Raw genomic sequence first — 24,188 nt, forward strand, 5'->3', positions numbered from 1 at the left:
ATGAGTTCTGAATCAAACAATTACAAATAATTAAATCAAAACATGGGCTTTTGTAAATCACAAAGCAAAAGTATGGAGGGGAGAGGTTTCTTGCCCTGGCTTTTCTGCAGCTATTTTTAAGTTCATATTTCAGTTAATCTCACATCTGACTCATCAAACTGGTCCTTCAAGATAATGAAATCAGCAAAACCTCACCCCCTTTGTATTTCAAAGAGGGGAGTAACAAACAGAACACACCCAAAGAAAACCCCATACTGTGCATTTACTTTAAAGCAAGAGCACAAAATCTAGCATTTCTTCCTTTACTGTGAAGCTTAATAAAGTAGGAATGAGACAGATTACAGTCTGAAGAAAGAAAGAAATGTTATACAGTGGTACCTCGGGTTAAGTACTTAATTCATTCTGGAGGTTCGTTCTTAACCTGAAACTGTTCTTAACCTGAAGCACCACTTTAGCTAATGGTGGCCTCCTGCTGCCGCTGCGCCGCCGGAGCACGATTTCTGTTCTCATCCTGAAGCAAAGTTCTTAACCCGAGGTACTATTTCTGGGTTAGCAGAGTCTGTAACCTGAAGCGTCTGTAACCTGAAGCGTATGTAACCCGAGGTACCACTGTATTTTGAACAATGATGAGAGATCACACATTGGAACAGGTGCTATTCTGTACCACTTGATACCTAGACTAGTACTCCTGGTGATTTCCCAAAAGACGGCAGAGGTTTAGGATCAGATGGGCTGCCTTCCCAGGTTGACAAGAAATCCTGACCCTCACTTTCCTCTGCAGCACAAGCAGAAACCAGAAAGGCTTAAAGAGATGTTTCAATGGAAATACCAGTTATAAGCAGCACAAATGAAGCTCCAGTTAGTTAAGGAAAACCAAGCTTATTATTGCAATCCTATATACAGCAATCCAAGAGCATGTCCCATTCAACTTGGGGGCTTACTTCTGAGCAGACATGTGGAGGATCACACTGTAGAACACTGTAAGGACTTCTGTAATCAGAGGTACACACTCTCTCTATGGGGCAGCATTTTGAGATCATTCTCTAGTCTTTTCATATTCAGAAATCTATAATAAATATCACCCAATCAGCTTTCAGGCACTAATAAGAATTAAAATCACTTTACATTTTATAGACTATTTATCTGTTCAAGAGATTCAACCTATCCAGTCACTTCCAGATGATCAGCTAAAGAAAATTTACGGAAAGCAGGACTTTTGTTGTTGTTTAAAGTCTGCAAATGACTGATACTGGCATGTTTTGACAAGAATGCTAGTAAAAAACTAGGTAAGGTTATAACGTCTATGGATTTGAGGTTAGCTATTGCACTCAATATATTTTGAAATGGATCTTTTTTCTGTCTTGAACTGGACTGAAAACAGATACCCTATTGTAAATTTTTTTAAAAAAAAATTAAATCATTTATTCAAAAGTTACAATACAGCTTTGTTCACTGCCATAATATCACGGAATGTAATTCTCTCTCTCTCTCTCTCTCTCTCTCTCTCTGTGTGTGTGTGTGTGTGTTTTACTATAATCAGAAGTGTCTTTTTATCAGAAGGCACATTAATGTTATACTAAGAAATAACTTTATATAAACTGAGTTATATTAAATGTAGGGTTAAGCAGATCATTCTTTCAACGCAAGAATTTCTCCTTGTGCAACAGAGCATACTTCTCCTCTCCTCTCCTATGCACCCCCTAAATCTGTTCTAGGATTCTCCCAACCCTTTGTAACTGATTTAGAGACAGCACATGATGTATGCAAAAGGGGGAAGCCCCATTATGCTAGCACTAATCCTTGTGCTGGTGCAACTATTTAGTTGAATACCACCCTGAACATCTATTTGATGGCATTCTCAAGCTCATTCAACTGTGTTTAGACTCGCTACTACACATTAAGAAAGCATATTTATTTGTCATCTTAACTACCTGGTAATGAATTTAACGTGATTAAAGTCTTCCCCTAAAAATCCTTCACTGTTCACTTTTCTGACCTTCAGGAGGTAATGCCTCCCATTAAGTAGCCAAAATGGCAGCACCAGCCCAGAACAGGAAGGGACTGTTAAACTGGAGGGAACCCCAAAGTTTGCAAGGTACAAAGCGTCTTACAAAAAAGCATGAATACCCCAATTAAGATCTCTGCACCATGAGGTGTGAGGCTAAGTGGGGAGAAAACTGACAACTTGAATGGGAATGGGGGGAGAGAGAGAGAGAGGGAGAGAGAGAGAGAAGAGAGAGAATGAATGAGAACAAGTGGTTGGATTGGAACAAGAGGGCAGCACTCAGAGCTGAAAGAACCATTGTCTGTACAGGTCAGTTCCTAATACATCCCCAGAGACAACAGTGAGAGCTGCCTAGAGACACCACTAAAGAAATCCAATATTTTAATGTTGCTGGAATTGAGTACCCCAGGGTGGAGGACCCTAAAAGGTAGCAAGCAAAGAAAAGAGTTCCTGCTCTTTCTAACTCATTTATCTTTTTTGTGTGAAACACCTGAAAATGAAATACTGCTAATTTTAAAGCAAGTGCAATTAATTGTCCCTGAACAGCGGGCTGAAAGACACTGTGGCTTCAGAAAGAGTGTCTTCAGGCAACCGTGTAGTATAAATTACAGAGAATACTGCAAGTCTGGCTCTGGGTAGTTTACAGCACTTTGTTTTTGTTCAGTGGTAACAAACTCCTATTACAATGGGGATTGGCCTGAAGATTAGGGAGTACAACAACCCTGGAATATTATCCATTGCTTTTAGCCCAGCCTGCAATCCTGGGATGAGAGTAGTCCAGAACACTCCTGTAGTGTTACTCAGTATTATACCCCTATGGAAATTTGGAGGGTTGTGCTGAGAGAAAGTAGCCTTGCAGCACATGCCACTGTTAATTTTGCAGGTTAGAGGTGAGGCTGAGGCTAGTTTGGATTATAAAATATCCCTCATGCTTTTCAGGTTGCAGCAAAGGTCAATTCATTCAAAGTGACCCATCAGACCTCCTCCTGGACCAAATCAATCCCTCAATTGCACTCAGAAGACTGATTGCTCATTTACATACATGCAGAGGGATGCACTATTTTGGAAAAAAAATAAAAAACTTTGCACATGAATAACCAAATTAGAACACTGATGATACTTTAGGGTTACCAGACGTCCCCGTTTACCGGGGACAGTCTCCAGATTTGCGAATAAGTCCCCGGACAAATTCCATCCCCGAAATGTCCCCGGATTTCATCTAACGTCCCCGGGAAACGCAGCAGCGGCAGTCTCAGCATCCCAGAGCAGTTGGCTCTGGCTGACTTCAGAAGCTGCTCTGAAGTCCCCATATGATGGCGGTGCAGGGACTCTAAGATACAGCTTCCAAGCTGCCTCTGCCTTCCCTGACCCCAGCAACTAAGCTGTGAAGGGAGGCTTCATGCTGCCTATCGGAGCAGCCTCCCAACTCCTACTTGCATGCAAGCAGCAGCGGGGCGGGAATGTCTCAGTTAGGCAAGGGGAAGCCTCCCTTCCCAGATGAGGGATCCCTGCCCCCCTGCTGCTTGCACGCAAGTAGGAATGGGATTGGGGCTGCTCTGATGGGAAGGGAGGCATTGCGCTGCCCAAGCCTCGTCGCTGCCGCTGCTCTCGACCCTCCTTCTCTCCGCCTTCCATGCCTGACCCACCAAACCGCTTCCCCACCACCACCACCACCGAAGAACGAACAACTCAGGCGATGCCCAGGCTCACGGAGAAAGGAGATAGAAGCCTCGGAGGAAGGGGAAACGTGGCAGTTGAGGTCAAGGCGGTGGCTGCCCCTCTACCATCGAACAAACGTGTAGTATGTATGTATTTATTTATTTATTTAAAGTGTTCCCCGGATTCATTGAAAAAAATCTGGTAACCTAATGCCAATCCCACCCCCACCCCCCAATCTCTCTCTCAGAGATTTGGTAATGCAGGAGCATGCTGCAAAAGTCTTGTTGTGACCAGGGATTTGATAATACATTCCAAGAGGGTTTGGCTTAGTTTTATTTAATAGTTTTTCAATCTCATTCAGTGACTTTCAAATTAATATGTTGCCACCTAGTGGCTTGTTTTGACATCTACTATCCAAACAAGCAGGACAGTGCCTATTTACAGACAGAATGCCTATTCGAAGTCTTCAAATCTTTACACTGCTACTCCTCAAATCAATTTATTTTTGGTCCTGCTGCATCAGACCAATGTGGGGATTAAATAAGTGTCTTTGAACCTAGCATTTTAAAAATCCCCAATATATGATAGCATATAGATTTCAAATACATTAAGCGCTTGGGGGTTACTTTCTTTCTAAGGTCTTGAATGAAAAACAGTAGCTCATAAGGAAGGCTAATATGTAAGTTAGGAAATCAAAAGCATCACTAAGACAGTATGACCAATATAATCAATACTTGACACTTGAGCTTGTTTCCCAGATTTAAAAAATCACCACAGAAAAAAAGCTTGCCAGTTTTACTACCAGATCCATCACAAGTGATTGCCTTCCAGACAGCAAGCCTTCCCTGAATCCCAGTTAAAAATAAATTAAAGCAAGAAAAATAAGTACTTACATCCAATTACACACTACAACATATTACAGGGGGTGGGGACAACAACATACTGGTTGCCAACATACCTTTCTTCCAAACAGGGACACCATCTCCTAGGGGCTGATCCTTTTTGGGGCTCCAATACAGTCATACCTCGGGTTGAATGTGCTTCGGGATGAGCACGTTCGAGTTGCGCTCCGAGGCAATCTGCAAGTGTGTTACTTCCAGGTTTCACCGCTTGCATACGTGCAGACGCTCAAAATGACGTCACGTGCATGCGCAGATGCACCAAAACGTGACCCGTGCACGCGCAGACACAGGTTACGTTTGCTTCTAGATGTGAACGGGGCTCCGGAACGGATCCCATTCGCATCTAAAGGTACCACTGTAGTTTCTGGGAGGAGCCCTCCCCACAAAAAAGTTAAATGGTGGTGAAAGCAGCCCCGGGCCAGTGGAGGAAGGAGGAGGCGGCATGGGGCTGCTGAAGGGCTCGATCCTTCAGAGGAGGCCAAGCTGAGCCAAGGCTCCTTTTCCTCCTCCTACTGCCACAGAGGGGAAGCAGGTGGGAAGCAGCCCTAGGCCGGTGGCAGCAGCAAAAGGAGGCAGAGCCACAGTCTTTAAAGCTGTGCTGCTGCTGTGCTGTTGCCACGTTTGGCTCCGCCCCCAGCTCCTCAGATGCCCTGACGTCATACACACGTCAGGACATCATGCACACAACTTCGCATGCTACGCGCTTCCAGCCCCCCATTCTTCTTCGGAAGGTGGCTCCTATAATCCCAAACATGCTAATATGCCGGAAGTTGCCAACCTGTTGAAGTCATTTGAAACCTGGGGAAACGGTTGTGCGTATCCTGCACCCTCTGCGATTGTGCACACACTTACAACAACCATACATATGCACACATTTTCACCCCACCAGCAAATGTTTTCTCTCTCTCTCTTGAATTGCTTTTTCAAGCCTAATTTTGGGACATAGGGAAATATTCCTAGAGAATGCAGCTGGAGAGGCAAGAGTTAACCTTCCCTCCCAGTTGCAATCTCTATGAAGATCAGCCCACATCACAACAATTAAGCTTTGAAAAAAAGACTTCTAGTGGAAACAGCACAAGCCTTATTTCCAAGCCTAATTTCAGTGTGGGGAAGAGTGGGGAAAATGGGACCCTGCAGATTCCAGGAAAAACCTCTGTGGGTGTCTGTGTATCCAAAAGCACTATGGTGGCAATCCATTACATATGCACCAAAGCGTTTTTCACATACAGTCATACCTAGGGTTACAGAAGCTTCAGGTTGTGTTATTTTGGGTTACGGACGCACCGAAACCCAGAAGTACCGGAACGGGTTATTTCCAGGTTTTGGCGGTCGCACATGCGCAGAAGCACTAAATCGTGCTTTGCGCATGTACTGAATTGCAACTCGCATGTGCGCAGACGCACCGCTGCGGGTTGTGAACGTGCATCCCGCATGGATCACATTAGCAACCCAAACGTCCACTGTACTGCCACCAGAGATTCCTAATACAACAAGTGAAATATTGGCTTTCTTTACTTACCTGAATGAGATGTGAATCTGTACGGTAGTTGCAGTGAAAGCCTAGTTTTCAGAACCACTTTTATATAGTGTATTATTTTAAATGAGAAATAAGCAGATTAAGCTGCTCATTATTCTTTAAAACAAAAGCGTATCAGGAAATAATTCTTATAAGCAGACTCTCTTGGCACAAGCATTTCATTTTCAATATATTTACTTCATTTGATTACACATAATCAACTTCACAAACTTTCTCAATAGTGGCACCCACCCTGTGGAATGCCCTCCCATCAGACATCAAGGAGATAGGTAATGAAATATACTCAGAGTCGCAAGTGATTTCATGCTCTTTATTCAGCTCATAGTGGTGAGGAGGAATGAATGTCCCCTCACAGTATCTGCTTTATATACATTATTTACACAATGGGCTGCACATGATTGGCTAATTCCGGAATTCTACTGTAAGCCAATCAGGTTGTGGATTCACTTCAATCTGCAGCAGGATTGGGTGGTTCCTGCCGACCAATCATACTGCTGCATTGTTCTAGGACCAATCAGACTGCTGCATTCTGAATCCTATTGTTCTAGGACTAATCAGACTGCTGCAATTTGGATCCTATTGTTCTCAGTACATAACAGTACAACCTTTAGAAGACTTTTGAAGGTGGCCCTGTATAGAGATGTTTTTGAAGTTTGATATTTTATTATGTTTCTGTATATGCTAGAAGCCACCCAGAGTGGCTGGGGTAAGCCAGTCAACTAGGTAGGGTACAAATAAAATTGTTGTTGTTGTTGTTGTTAACAAAAGTTGTTAATCTGTATGCCAAACAGGGAAGATGAAGATAAATATTGGGCAATATCCAATGAAGTGTTTCAACCAGTGCAAGGACTTTTGGCTGAGTGATGGAATTTCCCTTCCCTCTCCTCATGCATCGCCTAAAATCATTGGCTTTCCCCAATCCTATGAAGCACATTTGGGGAGGTGCCAGGGGGTGGGACACATGAAGAGAGGAGAGGGAGGGGCAGTTCCACTGTGCAAGTGGAAATCCTTGCACAAGAAAAAGCACTTTGCTGAACACCTCCCATACTAATTGGATAAAATATTTATATTAGCCCAACAGGCCTCAATTGCCTTCATTGTTGTCAGAACCATAAAACAAATTGTGAAAACAGGAAACTGCAGCATTTTATGAAGTACCAAAGAAGGATTCATCTTTCCAGCCTGACTTCAACAATATATGGGTATATTGACTGATTGATAGCTATTGATAAATTGATAGGTTTTTTAATAATAATAATTTGATCATTCTGGTCCAACACCATGCAAGTCTAAGACCAATGCTTTAGTGGCTTAAGGCAATCCAGTTCCAGCATGTATGTCTTACATTTCTCACTTTACTGCCTTTCAAAAGAAAAACCACATTTACACTCCTGGAAGATGTTCCAAAAGTATATGCAATGACAATAAATGCTTTGTTTACTCCATACATAAACAGATCTAAACAGAATGAGAACTTGCTTAAACTATCATAATATAAATTAAAATCTAACCTTAATGTTAGAACTATTTAGAGAGAGAGAAAATTCAGTGGACTTCTTGATACTACTTGTCTCAATAAAATGGCTGGAAGGGGACCATAACTGCTTTTAAAGCAAATACATCTCAAGATAGCCAGGTGAAGTCTGAATTACCTTGCAGGTTTCTAAAAAATTTTAACTTTAATGTAACACTCAACTAGTCACTTACCCTGCAAATGACAAGGCTGCCCTATTGACCCCGTAGGCTGGCAGTAAAGGTAAAGGTAAAGGTACCCCTGCCCGAACGGGCCAGTCTTGACAGACTCTGGGGTTTGTGCGCCCATCTCACATCTATTGGCCGGGGGCCAGCGCTGTCCGCAGACACTTCCGGGTCACGTGGCCAGCGTGACAACGCTGCTCTGGCGAGCCAGAGCCGCACACGGAACGCCGTTTACCTTCCCGCTGGTAAGCGGTACCTATTTATCTACTTGCACCCGGGGGTGCTTTCGAACTGCTAGGTGGGCAGGCGCTGGGACCGAGCAACGGGAGCGCACCCCGCCGCGGGGATTCGAACCGCCGACCTTTCGATCGGCAAGCCCTAGGCGCTGAGGCTTTAGCCCACAGCGCCACCCGCGTCCCAGGCTGGCAGTAGGAAGTGTTAAATGTACACACTCACACCTATGGCACTGCTCTTTACGGTTGACCTGTATTAAATAAAAGTGGCACACAGCACCCTTTCATTCTCTTTTCTAGCTTTAAAGAGGTACTAGAAATCTGGATTACTATATTCCACAGAAGCACAAAGTGCATCAGACCCTCTTTTTAACTCCTTCCCTCTTTGTTTTTTAAAGGTCAGTAAACAGAGAAGAAGTTGAGTCTCCAGTAGTGTTGTCTAAGAGAATGGGGGTAAACAGGAGAGAGGATGTATAACTGCCTAATTATTTAAAATGCTGACCTGCATTAGAGGAGAAATGCCACAGAGTTAGATCATTTACACAGATAGTAGCATAGACGGTGGAAACTTGATCTGCTCAAACTTCTAGAATGCCTGTGGGTATTTGCCCCAATGCAGTATTTATTAAGAATAAATCTTCAATCCTACGCAGAAGCCATAGCATTATTAGTAATGAGTTAATGTGAAACAAGAAAAGTGCAATGTAATAGCATTAATACAAATGCACTCTAAGAAATGTGTCAGTACTCAGCAGGAGTAAGCCAATGTTATAAATAACAGGTTTCACTTTAAAACCCAAACTGTAATGTGAAAGGAATAGGATATTTAAAAATAAATTCATGTTAAAAGAAAGTCTCAAACAGCTACAGAGAGCTGTTTCTTCTTGTTACTGAATATATTAAAGTATTCCATTTGGCTTCTAAATAGCTAACAAATACATAAAAACATTGTTTTATGCTGAATTAAACTATTTTGGCATAGTTCAAGAAAAATATACTTAACAGCAGTTCACCAACCTTTTAGTGTAAACTGGGCCAACAGAGCTCACTCTCATTCCATTAAGAAAGGACCCATTCAATCTTTCCCCATGTAACTAAAACACTTATTTCCTTAATGTTTACTGCTCAACCCATTTAATCAGAATTTTAATTTAAACCTGTTAGCTAATACAAAGCAATCAAAGTGATTCGACAAGATTTCAAGATGCAAGCAACAGTTATATATATGCATGTTAAAAATCACATCTCTTCAGATTTTTATTACATTGAATTTCTAGTGTTTAAACCAGAAATTTATTTAAACATTGTCCAAGACCCAGAATCTTCTCAGTCACTACAGAGCAATACCACAAAATTGAGACATCCAGCATTATTTAAACAGTGGTGTAAACAAACATAGAAAGTGACTTTTCTGTTTACACACAGCATTAGAATTCAGATGGAGAAACCAAGTGTCAGACCCATGAATAACAGTTTTCCAGTAGACAGGCAGCACCTTCTGTGCAGATGAGGCAGGAAGAAAAAATACTAATATATGTTGAATCAACTCATTTGCAGTTTAATCCTTCCACTAATACACCCAGCAGGAATCCTCACCACTAATCCTTGCCTCATTTTCTATGCACTCTCACAACATTTGGAGCAAGGGAGAAAAGGATTTGATCGCACGTATCTCAATTTATGTTCACTATTGCTTGATATATATCACATGGGAGCTCAATATACACGTAATCTATTATTGCCTCTGATGAATGTTTAAAGATTTGTAGGCATACTGAGCCCTGAACCATGAACACACACAGTAATACCTGCCAACACTGCAGAAAAACTGCAAAGTTTCCTATTGGTAATACACATAGATCTCGCTTACCAAATACAATGTTTTCCCTGGAAATGATTTTGTTAGGCAAGCGTTCACATAACAAGTCCGTGATTTCCATTATTTCCTATGAAAAATTTTCTAATCGGGGATTTGTCTGCTCTCTTTCCCCCTCTCTCCATGGTTGCTTCCTGAAATGGCTGCAGCAAATCAGCAAAAGAGAGGCAACAGAGGGGGAAACTGATTTGTCCTCTCTCTACTGCTCCCTGATTTGTTTGATTTTTCCTGCTCTCTGATTTGTCCAATCTTGCTCCCCCACTCTGTGGTTTCTGTCCAAAAATGGCTGCTGCCAACTAGCGAAGCACAAAAAAAGGGAGTAAGGAAATCAGCTGTTCAGATAAGTGAATCAGTGGAGTTTATAGCGAAGTTTGGGCAGAATTCTATAAGTATGAATAAGTGAATTTTCTGATAGTGTGCAGATAGCAGGACCTGCGTGTACGTGCTTTCCGCTTCTGCAAAACAGAACACAGGAACAAGCCCTAGGAACTTAACTGGTTGAACAAAGCAGTGACAAAGTACAATTCAGTTCTTGAAATACAGGTAAATAATTTAAAGTGATTTTCAGTCAATAAAATGGAACTGATTATTGAGAATAATAATTTATCTCAAAACATGGCAAACACTATTAAGATAGTTCATATTAAAAGGGGTATATGAATTTTCATAAAGGGAGTTATTACATTAAAATAAAAGAATTTTAAAAAATAAACATTGTAAGTATTCCAATGAAACCTCATAACATTCCATAGAAGGGCATCCAAGAAAACAAATTACACAACTAAATGTATTAAATGAGTAGGCAAATGTATAAAATAATTGACAATGCACAGATATTTAATAGCCATGTTCACATGTACTGCCATAATTTAGCATTATATGAGTGAGCCTTAGAATTATACATTCTCTGGCAAGGTCACAGAAGCTGAGAGGCATTATTAACGGAACATGTTGCGGGAGACACATGGTAACAAAACTGCACAAGAAAACTTGTTTTGGACATTAGTGTTGCTATTACAGTGGTGCCTCGCAGGACGAAATTACTTCGTTCCGCGAGTTTTTTCGTCTAGCGAATTTTTTGTCTTGCGAAGCACGGTGTCGGAAAAGTTTTGGAAAAGCTTCAAAAATCACCAAAAACCTCAAAAAAGGCTACCACACCGCGTTCTATGAGTTGCTCCTCGAAGTCAAGTCGCAACTGTATTAACGGTGTTAAGAAAAAGGAAACAAACTTGCAAAAAACGCAAGACGTTTTTGTCTTGCGAAGCAAGCCCATAGGGAAATTCGTCTTGCGAAGCAGCTCAAAAACCGCAAAACCCTTTCGTCTAGCGAGTTTTTCGTCTTGCGAGGCATTCGTCTTGCGGGGCACCACTGTATTTTGCTTTGTGGTCAAAACATTTATACTGGTATAATACTGGGTCAGATTCAATCTGCTAATGTGATTTTTCAAACTAAGGATCATGTAGAGGGAATCTCTTAAATGAAAATGTAATACAAGCAAAAAACCTACTATGGATCTTGTGACAGGGACCTCTAGACAACAACTATATTTTGTTTGCAAGAAATAAGCTAGTCCTGTGTATTCAATAGCAAGAGTCTTTCTCTAAATATCAATACATTTTTTTCTCAGGAAAAAAATGTGTTTTGCAAAGCCTCTTTAGTTCAGCAGCAATACTCACTAGAAGATGGGAGTCAGCCTTCTTGTAACTTATGCTGAGCAAAACATTTAGGGCCAATTCTATGCCACAGTTGCACTGGCAAGGGTAGTATAGCCAGATATGGTACTCTAAGACAACAAAAACAAATGCTATATACTGGGACAATGAGAAAAAGGAAAGAAATCCAAGATAATATGTGTACTGTTTATAGCATAACGGATAATAACTACAACTTCAAAAAGCAAAATGCAACTGTCTAGAATACAAATTTTGTGATAACATATTGCACTAATCTATAAGGTGACCACCCAATGGACTCCAAATCTTGTGGAACATCTAACAAGGAAGAATTAATCAGCAGAATTTGTCCTGGGAAAACACAGTTACATTGAGGACAAGTAAATTTCCCCAAAGAACAAGTTGTAAACATTCTGATGTGGAGTAGTGGAGGATTATAAATTAACAAAAACGTCAATCATGTAAAAATGACGCACTCAAGAGGAATGACTCTTTCCTAAAAGCAGAAGTCCTCTTATATTAAGAGGGAGACAATATATTTCATACAAATATAGAAATATCTCAAAAGAACCCTAGAGACAAGGGATAGAAAGATGGTAAAGAATAACCAGAAGGAGAGACGGTACATCAGGCATCTATGTAAAATAAAGTTTCCTTATAAAATAAGACAGAGATTTATTTATTCTGATTTCTGGAAATAGCACTCAACAGTATAGAAAAGCTGTGTACACATTACTAGGTTAAAATGCACATAAAATGTTCTATTTCTCAATTCAGATTGAAGCTGAGGGGGAAGCGTAAGAATGCCATATTTCATAAGAAACAAATAGAAATGATACAGGATAGATATGGATTGTGCCTAATGTGTATACAGCACTCCCCCAACCAGAGATAGAAGTACACTATGTACATATTAACTGGGTGTACAAAGCTTAAAAGAATAAAATTTAACATAAGCGCAAGCCATCCAAAAAGTCAAAACATTAAAAATCAAGACATAAAACAGCAGCTAAAATTGGAACAGTACAGCTGGCAGATTAACCTGGTTAGACTAGATGACCCTTGGAGTCCCTTCCAACTCTACCATTCTAACCTTAGGCCATAGGCTTGTCTGTATAAAAATGACCTTGCTCGGTTGGGAATCAACAAAAGAGAGAGAGCTTAAAGAACCTATTGAAAGAAGAAAGTTTAAAATATCAGGTGCAGCCACTGAAAAGGCCCTTTCATGTTTTTGGCAGGTCAGAGAAAGGCCTATATGGAAGATTTCAAAGTTCTGGTAGTCTGGATAAACTTCAATTTGTTTGCTCACATCCAGTCCATTATCAGCTCCAGGCACACAATTACAACAATCTCCCTGGATTGAGATGCACAGGAGAGACAGAAGTTTCATGCAAATGTTGACTTGCCTGAAACAACAAGACGGGATACCAAGAGGCAACACCCAGTATCAAAAAAGAAATTCTACCAGCACCATCAGGAAATAAACAAAAACTGCAGGAAAGGGGTGATGTTACTGAATGCTTCTATAGACAAAAGGAAGATTGATCTCAAAAGCTATAATGTCAACGAGAAGACTTAGGCTACAGCACCTCTCCCTCTGTGGAGAAAAAGCAATCAGTAATTGAATCCCTTCAATAGTGTCTGAAGTTGTGCAGCCGGGATACAACTTGACAACTTCAGCAAGAACTAGGCCACAGCAATATGAAAAGTTATCCTATTAGTAAAATGAGTATCTTATTTGAATTATTTGACTGAAAGGTACATAGATAATGTAGCAATTAGTGTATAAATACATACTACTGAAAATAACTATGAAACACCTCTATCCAAATACAAAAGATACAAAAATTAAAGCAGACTAAAAAATTTGCGCAGTACAGCCAGCTGTGTGGTAAACATGCACTTGAAAAGGAGTTCCTAAACTGATTCCGAATGCTCCACAAGCTTAATTCTGCTTGAAGACAGCACATCTATTGCAATATATATATATATATATATATATATATATATATATATATATATATGCTTTCGTAGATTTTCACGGGTACAGGAATGCAGGTTTTGGTGTCTTCGGGTGTCTTACACGGGAAGACACCCGAAGACACCAAAACCTGCATATATATATATATATATATATATATATATATATAAAATACTGATTTTAATTGTATTTTATTGCTTCTTCTGTGTCTTCTATTTTATTTATTCTATAGAATTCAATTTATAATGCAGTAAATGCAATGCAATAAAATACATATATACTAAAAGCAGTAAAAACATAATCAAAAATTATACTGTATCTAACACAGCTCACACAGTGGTCCATGGGAAAGAAGTTTTGGAACCACTTGACTAATGGGATATAGAGCTAGACTTCAAAACTGGGAAGTCTCAAGCACAACAACAGATTGTTTTGGAAGGCTAGCCATTCTTGCTCCATCTTAGTTCACCACAAAAACAGTGACCTAATTCATAGAATTGTTTTCAGACTGAAATAAGGAAGTGCTGTAACCGGTCATCAGCCTTAGGGCTGGGTATAAGTACAGCATGATGTCCGAAGGGGGGTGTTATTGCTTTGTTTTTGTTTTATTATGTATTTTGTTTTCCCATTTTGTACTTTGTGCTATGAACCACCCTAGGATTTCAGATGCAGGGTGGCATATGCATCAATCCTTAATGCATATATGCAATAACATCAGGAAGGGTAAAAAAAAAAAAAATCATTCCAGTAGCACCTTAAAGACCAACTAAGTTAGTTCTTGGTATGGGCTTTCGTGTGCATGCACACTTCTTCAGATACACGCCATTAGCTAGTGTGTATCTGAAGAAGTGTGCATGCACACGAAAGCTCATACCAAGAACTAACTTAGTTGGTCTTTAAGGTGCTACTGGAAGGAATTTTTTTTATTTTGACTATGGCAGACCAACACGGCTACCTATCTGTATCAGGAAGGGTAGCATCCGATTGTAAGGAGCAGCATGAGAAAAGTAGTTGTCCGGGGCAAGAAAGGAACATGCATGCACAATTTGCAAGAGCCAATATGTATAGAAGAGGGAGAAAGGGTTTGTTCTGGAAATCCCAGCATCAACTCGTCTAGCTAGCCTGACCCACAAACACAGAAAATCCTCGTTGAGATCCGGCCGCCCGGACGAGAAACGGCGCAAACACGCAAAGATCCCCAACAGCGCCAGGAAAAGGAAAACGCGTGTCAACGAGAAAATAAAAAAGTACGGGCTCCCACCGCGAGGCGGGAGAAGAGTTTGCCCAGCTTCCCGGAGGAGGCGACGGGGCCGCGCAGCCGCGCAAAAGGCGCGCTCCCCCCGCGGGGAGAAGAAACTCACTTTTTGTGTGGCGGCGGCGGCGGCGGGTGCTTCTCTTTCCTGCCGGGCGGCGCAGGGTGCTTGGCGCGGCGCCTCCGGGCCTGCAGGGCCAGCACTGCGGGGCGAGAGAGGGAGAGAGAGAGGCCGGTGAGCGGAGAGGCGGCGGCGGCGCCTCACGCTCCCCGTGAGGTAAAGGACGGGGAGACCCCCGGCCACCCACCCACCCACCCGCCTCGCCAACCCCGCGTCCTCTGGGGACCAAGACGACCGCCCGCCCACGGTACCTCTCCGGGAGCTCATCGCCGAGGACACCGCCGTCGTCGTCGTGGGGCCGCCGCGCCGAGCGCCTCACGGCACATCGGCCCCGCTGCTGCTGCTGCTGCTGCTGCTGCTCCTCGCCGGCTGAGGAGCAGGAGCTCTCGGACTCGGCGCACATGCGCAGTTGGCCCGCGCCGGGCGGGCGGGCGAGCGGGAGGCGGAGGGGGATGGTCGCTAGGCAACCGGAGGGAGGCCTAGAGAGGGCGGCAGGTGCCTGCCAGGGAACCCCGAGGTTTCCTTCCCGCCGCCGTCCCGCCTTGCAAAGGCGTTGGCGGCCGCTGCTGGCTTATTATTAAACCTGCGCTGCTTCTGTCGCTGGTGTGCCTGAGCACGTGGGCTGAGTGACAGGAATGAGCAAAAGTTGGCAGTCCTCCTTTCTTGAAAGCAGTCGCTTAAGACAGTGGCGTAGCGTGGGTTGTCAGCACCCGGGGCAAGGCAAATAATATGTGCCCTCTAACCCGTGGATTTGCGCCCCCAGTGGCGTAGCGTGGGGGTGCAGGGGGGCCGGCCGCACCGGGCGCAACATCTGGGGGTTAGGGTTAGGGGGCGCAAGTGCACGGGTTAGGGGGCGCAAATTACTTGCCTTGCCCCGGGTCCTGACAACCCACGCTACGCCACTGGCGCCCCCTAACCCCCAGATGTTGCGCCCGGTGCGGCCGGCCCCCCCCTGCACCCCCCACGCTACGCCACTGGCTTAAGAATATGCGCGCATGGTTTCGTTTCGTTTGCCGCCTTTCCACTGCTCAGAGCATGCTCGAGGCGGCTCACAACGGGGAAGGAAAGTAACGTGACAACATCACGGAATCGTGAAGTTGGGAAAGGACCACGAGAGTCATCTAGTCGACCCCGTGCAATGCAGGAATCTTTTTGCCCAAGGCGGGGCTCGAACCCACCACCCTGAGATTAGGAGTCTTCTGATCTACTGACTGAACGGTAAAAAAACATTTTAAAGAACACAGCCAAACAGAAGAAGTTCCACATACAGCGGTACCTCGGGTTACAGACGCTTCAGGTTACAGACTCCGCTAACCCAGAAATAGTGCTTCAGGTTAAGAACTTTGCTTCAGGATGAGAACAGAAATCCTGCTCTGGTGGCACGACGTCAGCGGGAGGCCCCATTAGCTAAAGTGGTGCTTCAGGTTAAGAAGAGTTTCAGGTTAAGAACGGACCTCCAGAATGAATTAAGTACTTAACCCGAGGTACCACTGTATATCGCGACATGATCGAAAATGCAAAAAGCCAACAGCAACAAACAACAGCTCAAATAACACCCCAGCCCATTGCTGAAGTCAGTCAGGGTCCTGCCTTCCCATGTCAGGTATAAAAAAGCCCTGCAAAACAGAGAGTAGGTCTTCCATTTAATTATAACACTGCTTTCACATATGCAGAGTTATTAGTTTGCAGGTGGATTATGTTTGGCTTTACAGAAGGTTCATAGTTCAGTGGGCAGAGCATATGCCTTGGATGCAGAAGGTCTCAGCTTCGATTCCTGTGATCCTTGGTTTCATTACCTTCAGTTTTAAAGAGATCTCAGGTAGCAGGATTGAGATGATCTCTGCTTAGACTCCCTTACCAATAGACAAAACAGTCAGCACTGAGGCAGACAAGAGCATGGTCTGACACAAGGCAGCTTCCTATGGTAGTAGATGAACTCTGGGGCCATAACCATTCATGTGGCAATTTCTCCTAGTTGTGAAAAGCATGGAACAGCTGCATACGTTTTGCACACCATTGCAATACCTAATGTCACTGAGTTTCCTGTGGCTTGTAAACAGTAAAATCCAGCGTGTACAGACACCCTAGATAAAGATCTCTTGCCTTGGTGAAGGAGTCACTGCCACAACATATTTTGTGCCAGGACAAAATCCAAATGGCGCCCATCATAGTGGTAGAAAATAATAATAGACTAAAATACGTAAGAACATAAGAGTCGGCTGGGTCAGGTCAATGGCCCATTTAGTCCGGCAACCTTTTCTCAAAGTGGTCAACCCACAAGCAAAATCTGAACACAACAGCAATCTGCCCAACTGGTATTCAGAGGTCTGCTGCCACTAATAGTGGATGTGGATGGAACATTACCATAATTTGCTGCAATTTAATTGTACCCCAAAACATACTACCTGAGGAATGCCACCCTGCCTGATGGCAGTAGGGCCCCAGTCTCAGCTGTCGCCTGCATGAGGGTCAAAATAGTTAAGATGCCAGAAGATCCATGAGTGGGAATACAGGTACTTCAAGATTGTTGCTATTTTCAGGTGGTATTCCATTATATGCTGGCAAAGTAAGTTTGCTCATATACAGTTGATTGGCAGGTCTTGTGCAATGACGGGGAAATGCAGTGTAAAGTGTGAAATAACATTTGCTTTGATGCCACATCATCCAACCTCCCTACAAACAAACCAGGTTGATTATTCAATAAAGAGATCACCTGGAAGTGTCCTGGGTCTCTTTGTGAGTTTTGTCAAAGGTACAACAGCAGGTGCAGATGTCTTGATTTGGTTTTGGACCACAGTACGAAGGTTAGGAATCACCAATGCCATTTCCCCAAAATAAATTGCCTCCTAGAGCTGCTGTTTGCCCCATGAGGGGAAGTTACATGTGAGGAAAGGGTTGGCTTCTCTCCCTAATTATGTGTGGTCTGATCTGAATTGTCATTCCAACTCCCCACCCCCATGTTCCCTGTTAGCTTTGGGGAAACCCACAGGAGATCAAGTCACCCATTTCCCATCATCTAGTCTAGTTTGGACATCAATATACAATACCAACATTGGCCCAAGGCTTAATTGGAATGACCGAAGAGCTCCATAAGTTGTTTTTACATCCTACATCCTTCTAAGACAGCTGAAAATTGAATTTTGAAAACACAAGAAGCAATTTTAATGTTCTAAGGAGTGGACTTTGCATGGTGGAAGAGGAGGGGTCCTGGTAGCCCCACGTTTCTCTCTCAGTCTTCGCCTCTCTCAGGGCTCATGATGGCCCACCTACAAAGGAAGGCTGGCACCACTGCAAGGATAAAAGGAAGACAAGTAGTGCTGTAGAGTTTAGGGAGGGTCTGTCAACTCATCACAACCATGAAAAGGGCAAGAGCTGTCCAACCCACCTTCTGCCTTTGCAGTTTTGAGGAGGAGGACCTAAAAAATGTGGGAAAGGCATTCTGTTTGAAGTCTAGATGGAAAAGGGGACACTTTTGTCCAAAAAAGGAACAATCCCATTTTTCTAGGGACAAGTGGCAACCCTATTGGTATCCCAAAATAGGTACTAATACAGTGTGATCATACCCTGCATTTATGCAGCACGTGTAAAGTGTTCAACATGCTTAAGATGCATTATTTTGGTTCTTACAACAAACATATAATAAATTGTCCCCATATGAGGAGTGAGGACTCAGGAGCTGAAACACTTGTGATTTGCCTGGGGTCATCCAGTGAGCTAATAGTGGAGGTGAGGTTTGAACCTGAACTAAACACTTTCAGTTACTTTGGTGTCATATAATACATATAATACAAGCCACATTAGCACATATTTAACTGAACTGTAATACATAGCTATGGTCTGCCATAGTGATTAAAACAGGACACATCAAAAGGCCACATTGAATATATAAGCAGCCTGGCCACAGCTGCCAGAACAACCAAGTTATCCTAAATCCACTATCACAGGACAGTCCAATTAAGAACACATTTTTCTTTATTCTTAAAGGATCTAAATTGTCTTAAGACTGTCCTAGATTCTCTCCAACTTTAAAGTTGTACTATTTCAAACTAGTGCTACCAAAAAACCCCCACAGGATCATTAACCTAGTTTTTAGGTTATGGGTCAGCACTTTTTTCTAGATCCATGAAGGCTAGAAACTAAAGCATAATCCTCAAACTAAGTAACTCAGGCTTGCCCCATTAAATTCAAAATTCAGTAGATCCTTCCTGGATTTGTGAACTGATAACTGCAGTCCAACATTTAAAATTTAAAGCATCATGATGAATAAGATTGCTCCTCCCACACACTGCTTTTCTTCATTTACAATAATGACCCTGTTTACTCTGTAAGAACCTGAAGACACTGCATATTTAAAGCAGTTTAATCACTATTATATGTGAGGCCCTGGGATGTCTAACAGATGTTTAACATCTACAAAACTATAGTGTCCTAAGTTCCTTAGGGACAACCACAACTGTTAAATTGGTTTGCAATCTGCTTGTAATGCCAACTAGTGTGTCCTTGTTTTCCACTGTTTTTTACTGTCACGGTTTACTGCATTGTGTGGCTGAAACTGTATAAATATCAACATCCACTCCTTGTCTTCAGTAAAGTGCACAGGATTTGTGAGGAGTTACAACATAACGGGCCAACATCCAACATGTTTAAAGCCTATCAAAAGTAATACAGTGGTACCTCGGGTTTAGAACTTAATTCGTTCCGGAGGTCCGTTCTTAACCTGAAACTGTTCTTAACCTGGGGACTGAAACTGGGAAAAGGGTGGGTGGAGTTTGGGAATCCAAAGGGTATATAAATATAGTTTGTTTTATTTTTATTTTGTTTTGCTACTGACATGGAAATGGGGAAAGACGTGGAAGGGTAACTTTTGGTTGATCTTAGGAAAATGATGGGTAAAATTGAATAAGTTGAAATTGTTTTATTTTTAAAATGGTCTAAATTAAATGAAAATAAAGTGAGTAAATATAAATTGAGGAATTGGAGGAAAGAAGAAAAGTTAAATAATAATAAAATTAAATTAAGTTAAAATGGAGAAGTAGATCAAGGATTTGCTGAACCAATAATTCAAATTGGAATACAGGAAGGGGAGGTGTGAGGAGGTCTGAGAAACAGGGTAAAAGAGAATAGGTATATGAACCATCAGGTGTTTTTAATTGTTCTTTTTTATGTTTTAGATTTTTGTATTTTTCTTGTTTTTTCTGTTTATTTTTGTGTTTGTTGTTATATGTTTTGTTCTTTATGAGAACGCTAATAAATATTCATTTATTTTTTTTAAAGAAACTGTTCTTAACCTGAAGCACCACTTTAGCTAATGGGGCCTCCTGCTGCCGCTGCGCGATTTCTGTTCTCATCCTGAAGCAAAGTTCTTAACCCGAGGTACTATTTCTGGGTTAGCGGAGTCTGTAACCTGAAGCGTCTGTAACCTGAAGCGTCTGTAACCCGAGGTACCACTGTAGTCTCAAGTGTTGCCTAACTTGACTTTGGTGACTAGCGAATACTTTGCCCATGGAAAATGCTGCCCAAATGCATTTTCAACTGTTGCCTGGCCTGACCAAAACTTTGTTGATGCCAGTCCCGATCCAAAGAGTCACATGACTCCATGTATCCTGCCTTTAGGAAACTGTTTTTGAGCCCCAGGAGACTTTCCGAAGGGGCTGCGGCTAAAAGCAAAGAGAGAAACTCTGCGCAAATCCTTGGGCAAACATCAAGGGACTGCTTGGATCTTGACCACAGTATTTATTTACTAGGTGATCAGATGTGAAGTACAAATGTGAGTTTCCTAAATGAAGGAATGAAAATCCTCATTAGCATGCCAGTCCAACACCCTTCTCTTCCACAGCCTCCCTCTTTGCTCATTTCCATGCCTATTGTATGCATCTGTGGTGACAAAGAGCTTCTATATGTACAAAGAGTTGGCAGTTTTTCATTCCCAGTGACTAGCTCCATGCCTGCAGTTACTCTATGTCAACCTGGCTTGAAGAACTCTTGCAACAAGTTTGGTGAAAGGCTGCAATTAATATAACAATTTAAAAATCCGTTTGTACTTGGCACTGAGACAGACTTTGTTACTCCATTGCACATATGTAACATATTGTATCTGTGCAGGCATGAAAAGAGTCAGAATTGGGATTCTAATGAGATGTCACCATAGTAAAACAATACATTGTTTTGTTTTGTTTTAAAAAAAGCTTACAGTGGCTTGCTGGTGGTATTGTGGCTCTTCTGAAAGGCTACTTGGATGATTTTGGAAAAATGTATTATGATGAGAGACATGTGCTCCTAATTATTTAGTGCTGCTTACAGGTTATAGTAATGTTTTTAAAGAACAAATAAAATGGAAGTAGATAAATAGATGGGGCCTACTTGTAAGTAAGGGGGCACAACAACGCTTGCTACTGTGGCTCAAGTGCTATGCTGTAATAATAATAATAATTTATTATTTATACCCCGCCCATCTGGCTGGGTTTCCCCAGCCACTCTGGGCGGCTTCCAAAAGAATATTAAAATACTGTGATACATCAAACATTAAAAGCTTCCCTAAACAGGGCTGCCTTCAGATGTCTTCTAAAAGCCTGGTAGTTGTTGTTCTCTTTGACATCTGGTGGGAGGGCGTTCCACAGGGAGGGTGCCACTACCGAGAAGGCCCTCTGCCTGGTTCCCTGTAACTTGGCTTCTCGCAGTGAGGGAACCGCCAGAAGGCCCTTGGTGCTGGACCTCAGTGTCCGGGTAGAACGATGGAGGTGGAGACGCTGTACAATTAAAATTGCTGCTTTATACAGTGATCTAGCGGTAGATCCTTTAAAAAAAGAGTAATCTCTGCAGAACGTGACCTGTAATGTAGCGTGCAGTATGAAGAAAACATGTCCTAATTCTCAACATTTGGCATTTTTCCGGAAATAAAAGTGGTATATCAGTTATGGTTGAGGGCACTTAAATATAGTCTTGTTAGCAACCTTACGTGTTGCAATGCAAGTGTTAAGGTTAAAGACTGCTTATATGTTTTCCAGTGTTTAAACCACATCAAAATTAAACCATAAAAGTTAAGCCAATATATAAGAAGATATATAGAAGAAATGTGTGCAGCAGCTACACGATCTAGATGCATGCGAATTCTCAACTATACAACCTTCTCCCTAAAATAACAGCATCAATGTTACATCACAAGTAACTTTTATGAGTTGCGTTTTCTTCAAAAACTAGCACGAGTTTTTAATGGGATCTGCGTAACTGGTTTCAACTGCTGCCTGTGCTAAGTAACACAGCCCATACTCTCAAATAAGTGAGCATACAATTGCAGACTAAGGTTTTATCTTATTTTAAGCAGGAGTGGATGGATGCAAAAGGGTGGAGCACCCACACAGAGAGCCCACATTTCCTCATTTCAAAAAGGGGGCATTAGCCATGGTAACTACAATGCATAGAATTGAACTGTAGGTTCAGCTTTCAGAGACAAATGATGAAGTATTCTTAATTCCTGGGTTTCAGCCTACTTTATCTGGCTATAGTGTTGCTGCTGGTATAACAGTAGTAAAAGAAACAAACCTTGCATTTGCTCAGAGAAATACAAGATTACCGGTACTTCTCATTAAAACTTCACCTATCAAATAGTTTCCCATTTCATGTAGCTAAGAGGCCCTTGTAGCATCAAGATCTCAAGCTAATTTACTGAACAGTCTGGATACTGATGCTTTTCCTCCTACACGTGTCCAACAGTTTGGCTCTCAAAGTCTACTTTTGGCTTATCAAATCAGGGCAACCTTATTTAACTCAAATATAAACCAGTTACTGTGATACATGTATAAACAAACAGGAGCAGTCAATTAACATGCCATTCATGACAGTGACTGCAGCTACATCTAGTATATAAATGAGGAGGCCTTGCAACTAAACTTTAGAATGGAAAACATCTAACTATTGTGCGTTCATAAGCAGTAAAAATCCTCTTTTAAGTATTTATAAAGATCACTTATGAATGAACTTAGTCAGTTTCACATAACTGGGGAAAACAGCAGCTCTCTGCCTCCAGGCATTGAAAATTCTCTGTACTCCTACAGCAACTTCTGTGCTTTCAAAACAAAGTAATCTCTTATTAGTGTTTCTAAATATGAAATGTGACACTAAGAATTAATTTTCATCAGATTCTAACTTTATCTGGTGCAGTTTTAGATCTACATTTTAGTTCCATCAATGCCTGCCTTTTTGTTGCTAAAGGCAGGCATTGATGGAACAAAAATGTAGGTCTAAAACTGCACCAGATAAACTAGGCAGACATCAGCCAAAATTATATTTAATGTCATTTTTAGTTTAATTGGTCTGGTGGTGGAAGAGCTGCTACACTGAATTAGTGGCAACTGTAAGATCACAGCCACAAAGGCACTCTGTACTGTGAGAGTTCAGAGGGTCATGTCTAAGCTTAATAAACCAAGTTATTAATAAGTCTCTTGGACTTCTCCCTTCAGAGTGGGAGCTAGCAGTCTAGGTTTTACAAAGACAATACTTTCCTAGTTCATCCGTTCCAAGAAACTATGGTTAGCAGTTTTGGAACAAGGCGGGATATTAAGACCAATGCAATCTATGGTTTAATATTCTGGCTTGTTCCAAAGTTGTTAACCAAATTATGTATGCAATGTTTGTATGTGTGAATGTATGTATGTATGTATAAATGACAAGCAGTATGCTATTTTATACAAATAAATAAAACTGAATTGTTTCCAGTTGTGTGGACCAAATTTTTTTGTTAATGAAAGACTTCCTGTTTTGTATGCTGATTTGTGCAGAGAGAGGTGCAAAGGGGCTCTGTGCAGGGCTAAGATGCTCTTTTGTATCTTATTAAGCTGATTTATGGTTATCCAAGTGTGGGCACTGTGTGAAAGTCTGGACATGGCTTGCAGTTATGCATTCTCTTAGAGCTTAATTCTCCCTCCATGTGCCTCTCCTTTTCTCTCACCAGTGTGTCGCTTATGTATGTCCATTCCTTTCCTTATTTTTCCCGTGGGCAAACTGGTCCTCCACACACACACAGCCTAGAAAAAGATGTAATTTAAACATTATTATTATCCCCTTACATATTTCTTGAAATGCCTCTCTCCATATCCACCAGTCCAAGTCCTAGTATTGGGAGGTAGGGTGGAAGGCTGCTTGTAGTATCACCAAGTGGTGTGACCGGGAACCTGGAGCAAGGCCTTCTCCGTGGTGGCCCCCCAGCTATGGAACTCCCTCCCCATAGAACACAGATGGCCATGCCACAGATGGAC

General features: G+C 42.0%; 1 protein-coding gene across 3 annotated transcripts in view; it reads right to left on the minus strand.

Moving 5' to 3' along the window:
• SRPK2 (SRSF protein kinase 2) overlaps positions 1 to 15,333 on the minus strand; it is a 93,380-nt gene extending 78,047 nt beyond the window's left edge. The window contains exons 1-2 of one of the 3 annotated variants that reach the window (XM_082239625.1): positions 15,189 to 15,333; positions 14,926 to 15,019 (exon numbers count right to left, since the gene is read on the minus strand). In XM_082239625.1, coding sequence (XP_082095751.1) covers positions 14,926 to 15,019; positions 15,189 to 15,204 — 110 coding nt within the window. In that variant the 5' untranslated portion in view covers positions 15,205 to 15,333. Of the gene's footprint in view, positions 1 to 14,925; positions 15,020 to 15,188 lie in introns of those variants that run through there. The other 2 variants (XM_082239627.1, XM_082239626.1) reach the window with 2 other exon arrangements.
• Between the last annotated feature and the right edge of the window lie 8,855 nt (positions 15,334 to 24,188).

This window comes from Podarcis vaucheri, assembly GCF_965113315.1.
Source record: "Podarcis vaucheri genome assembly, chromosome: 10".
NCBI lineage: Eukaryota > Metazoa > Chordata > Lepidosauria > Squamata > Lacertidae > Podarcis > Podarcis vaucheri.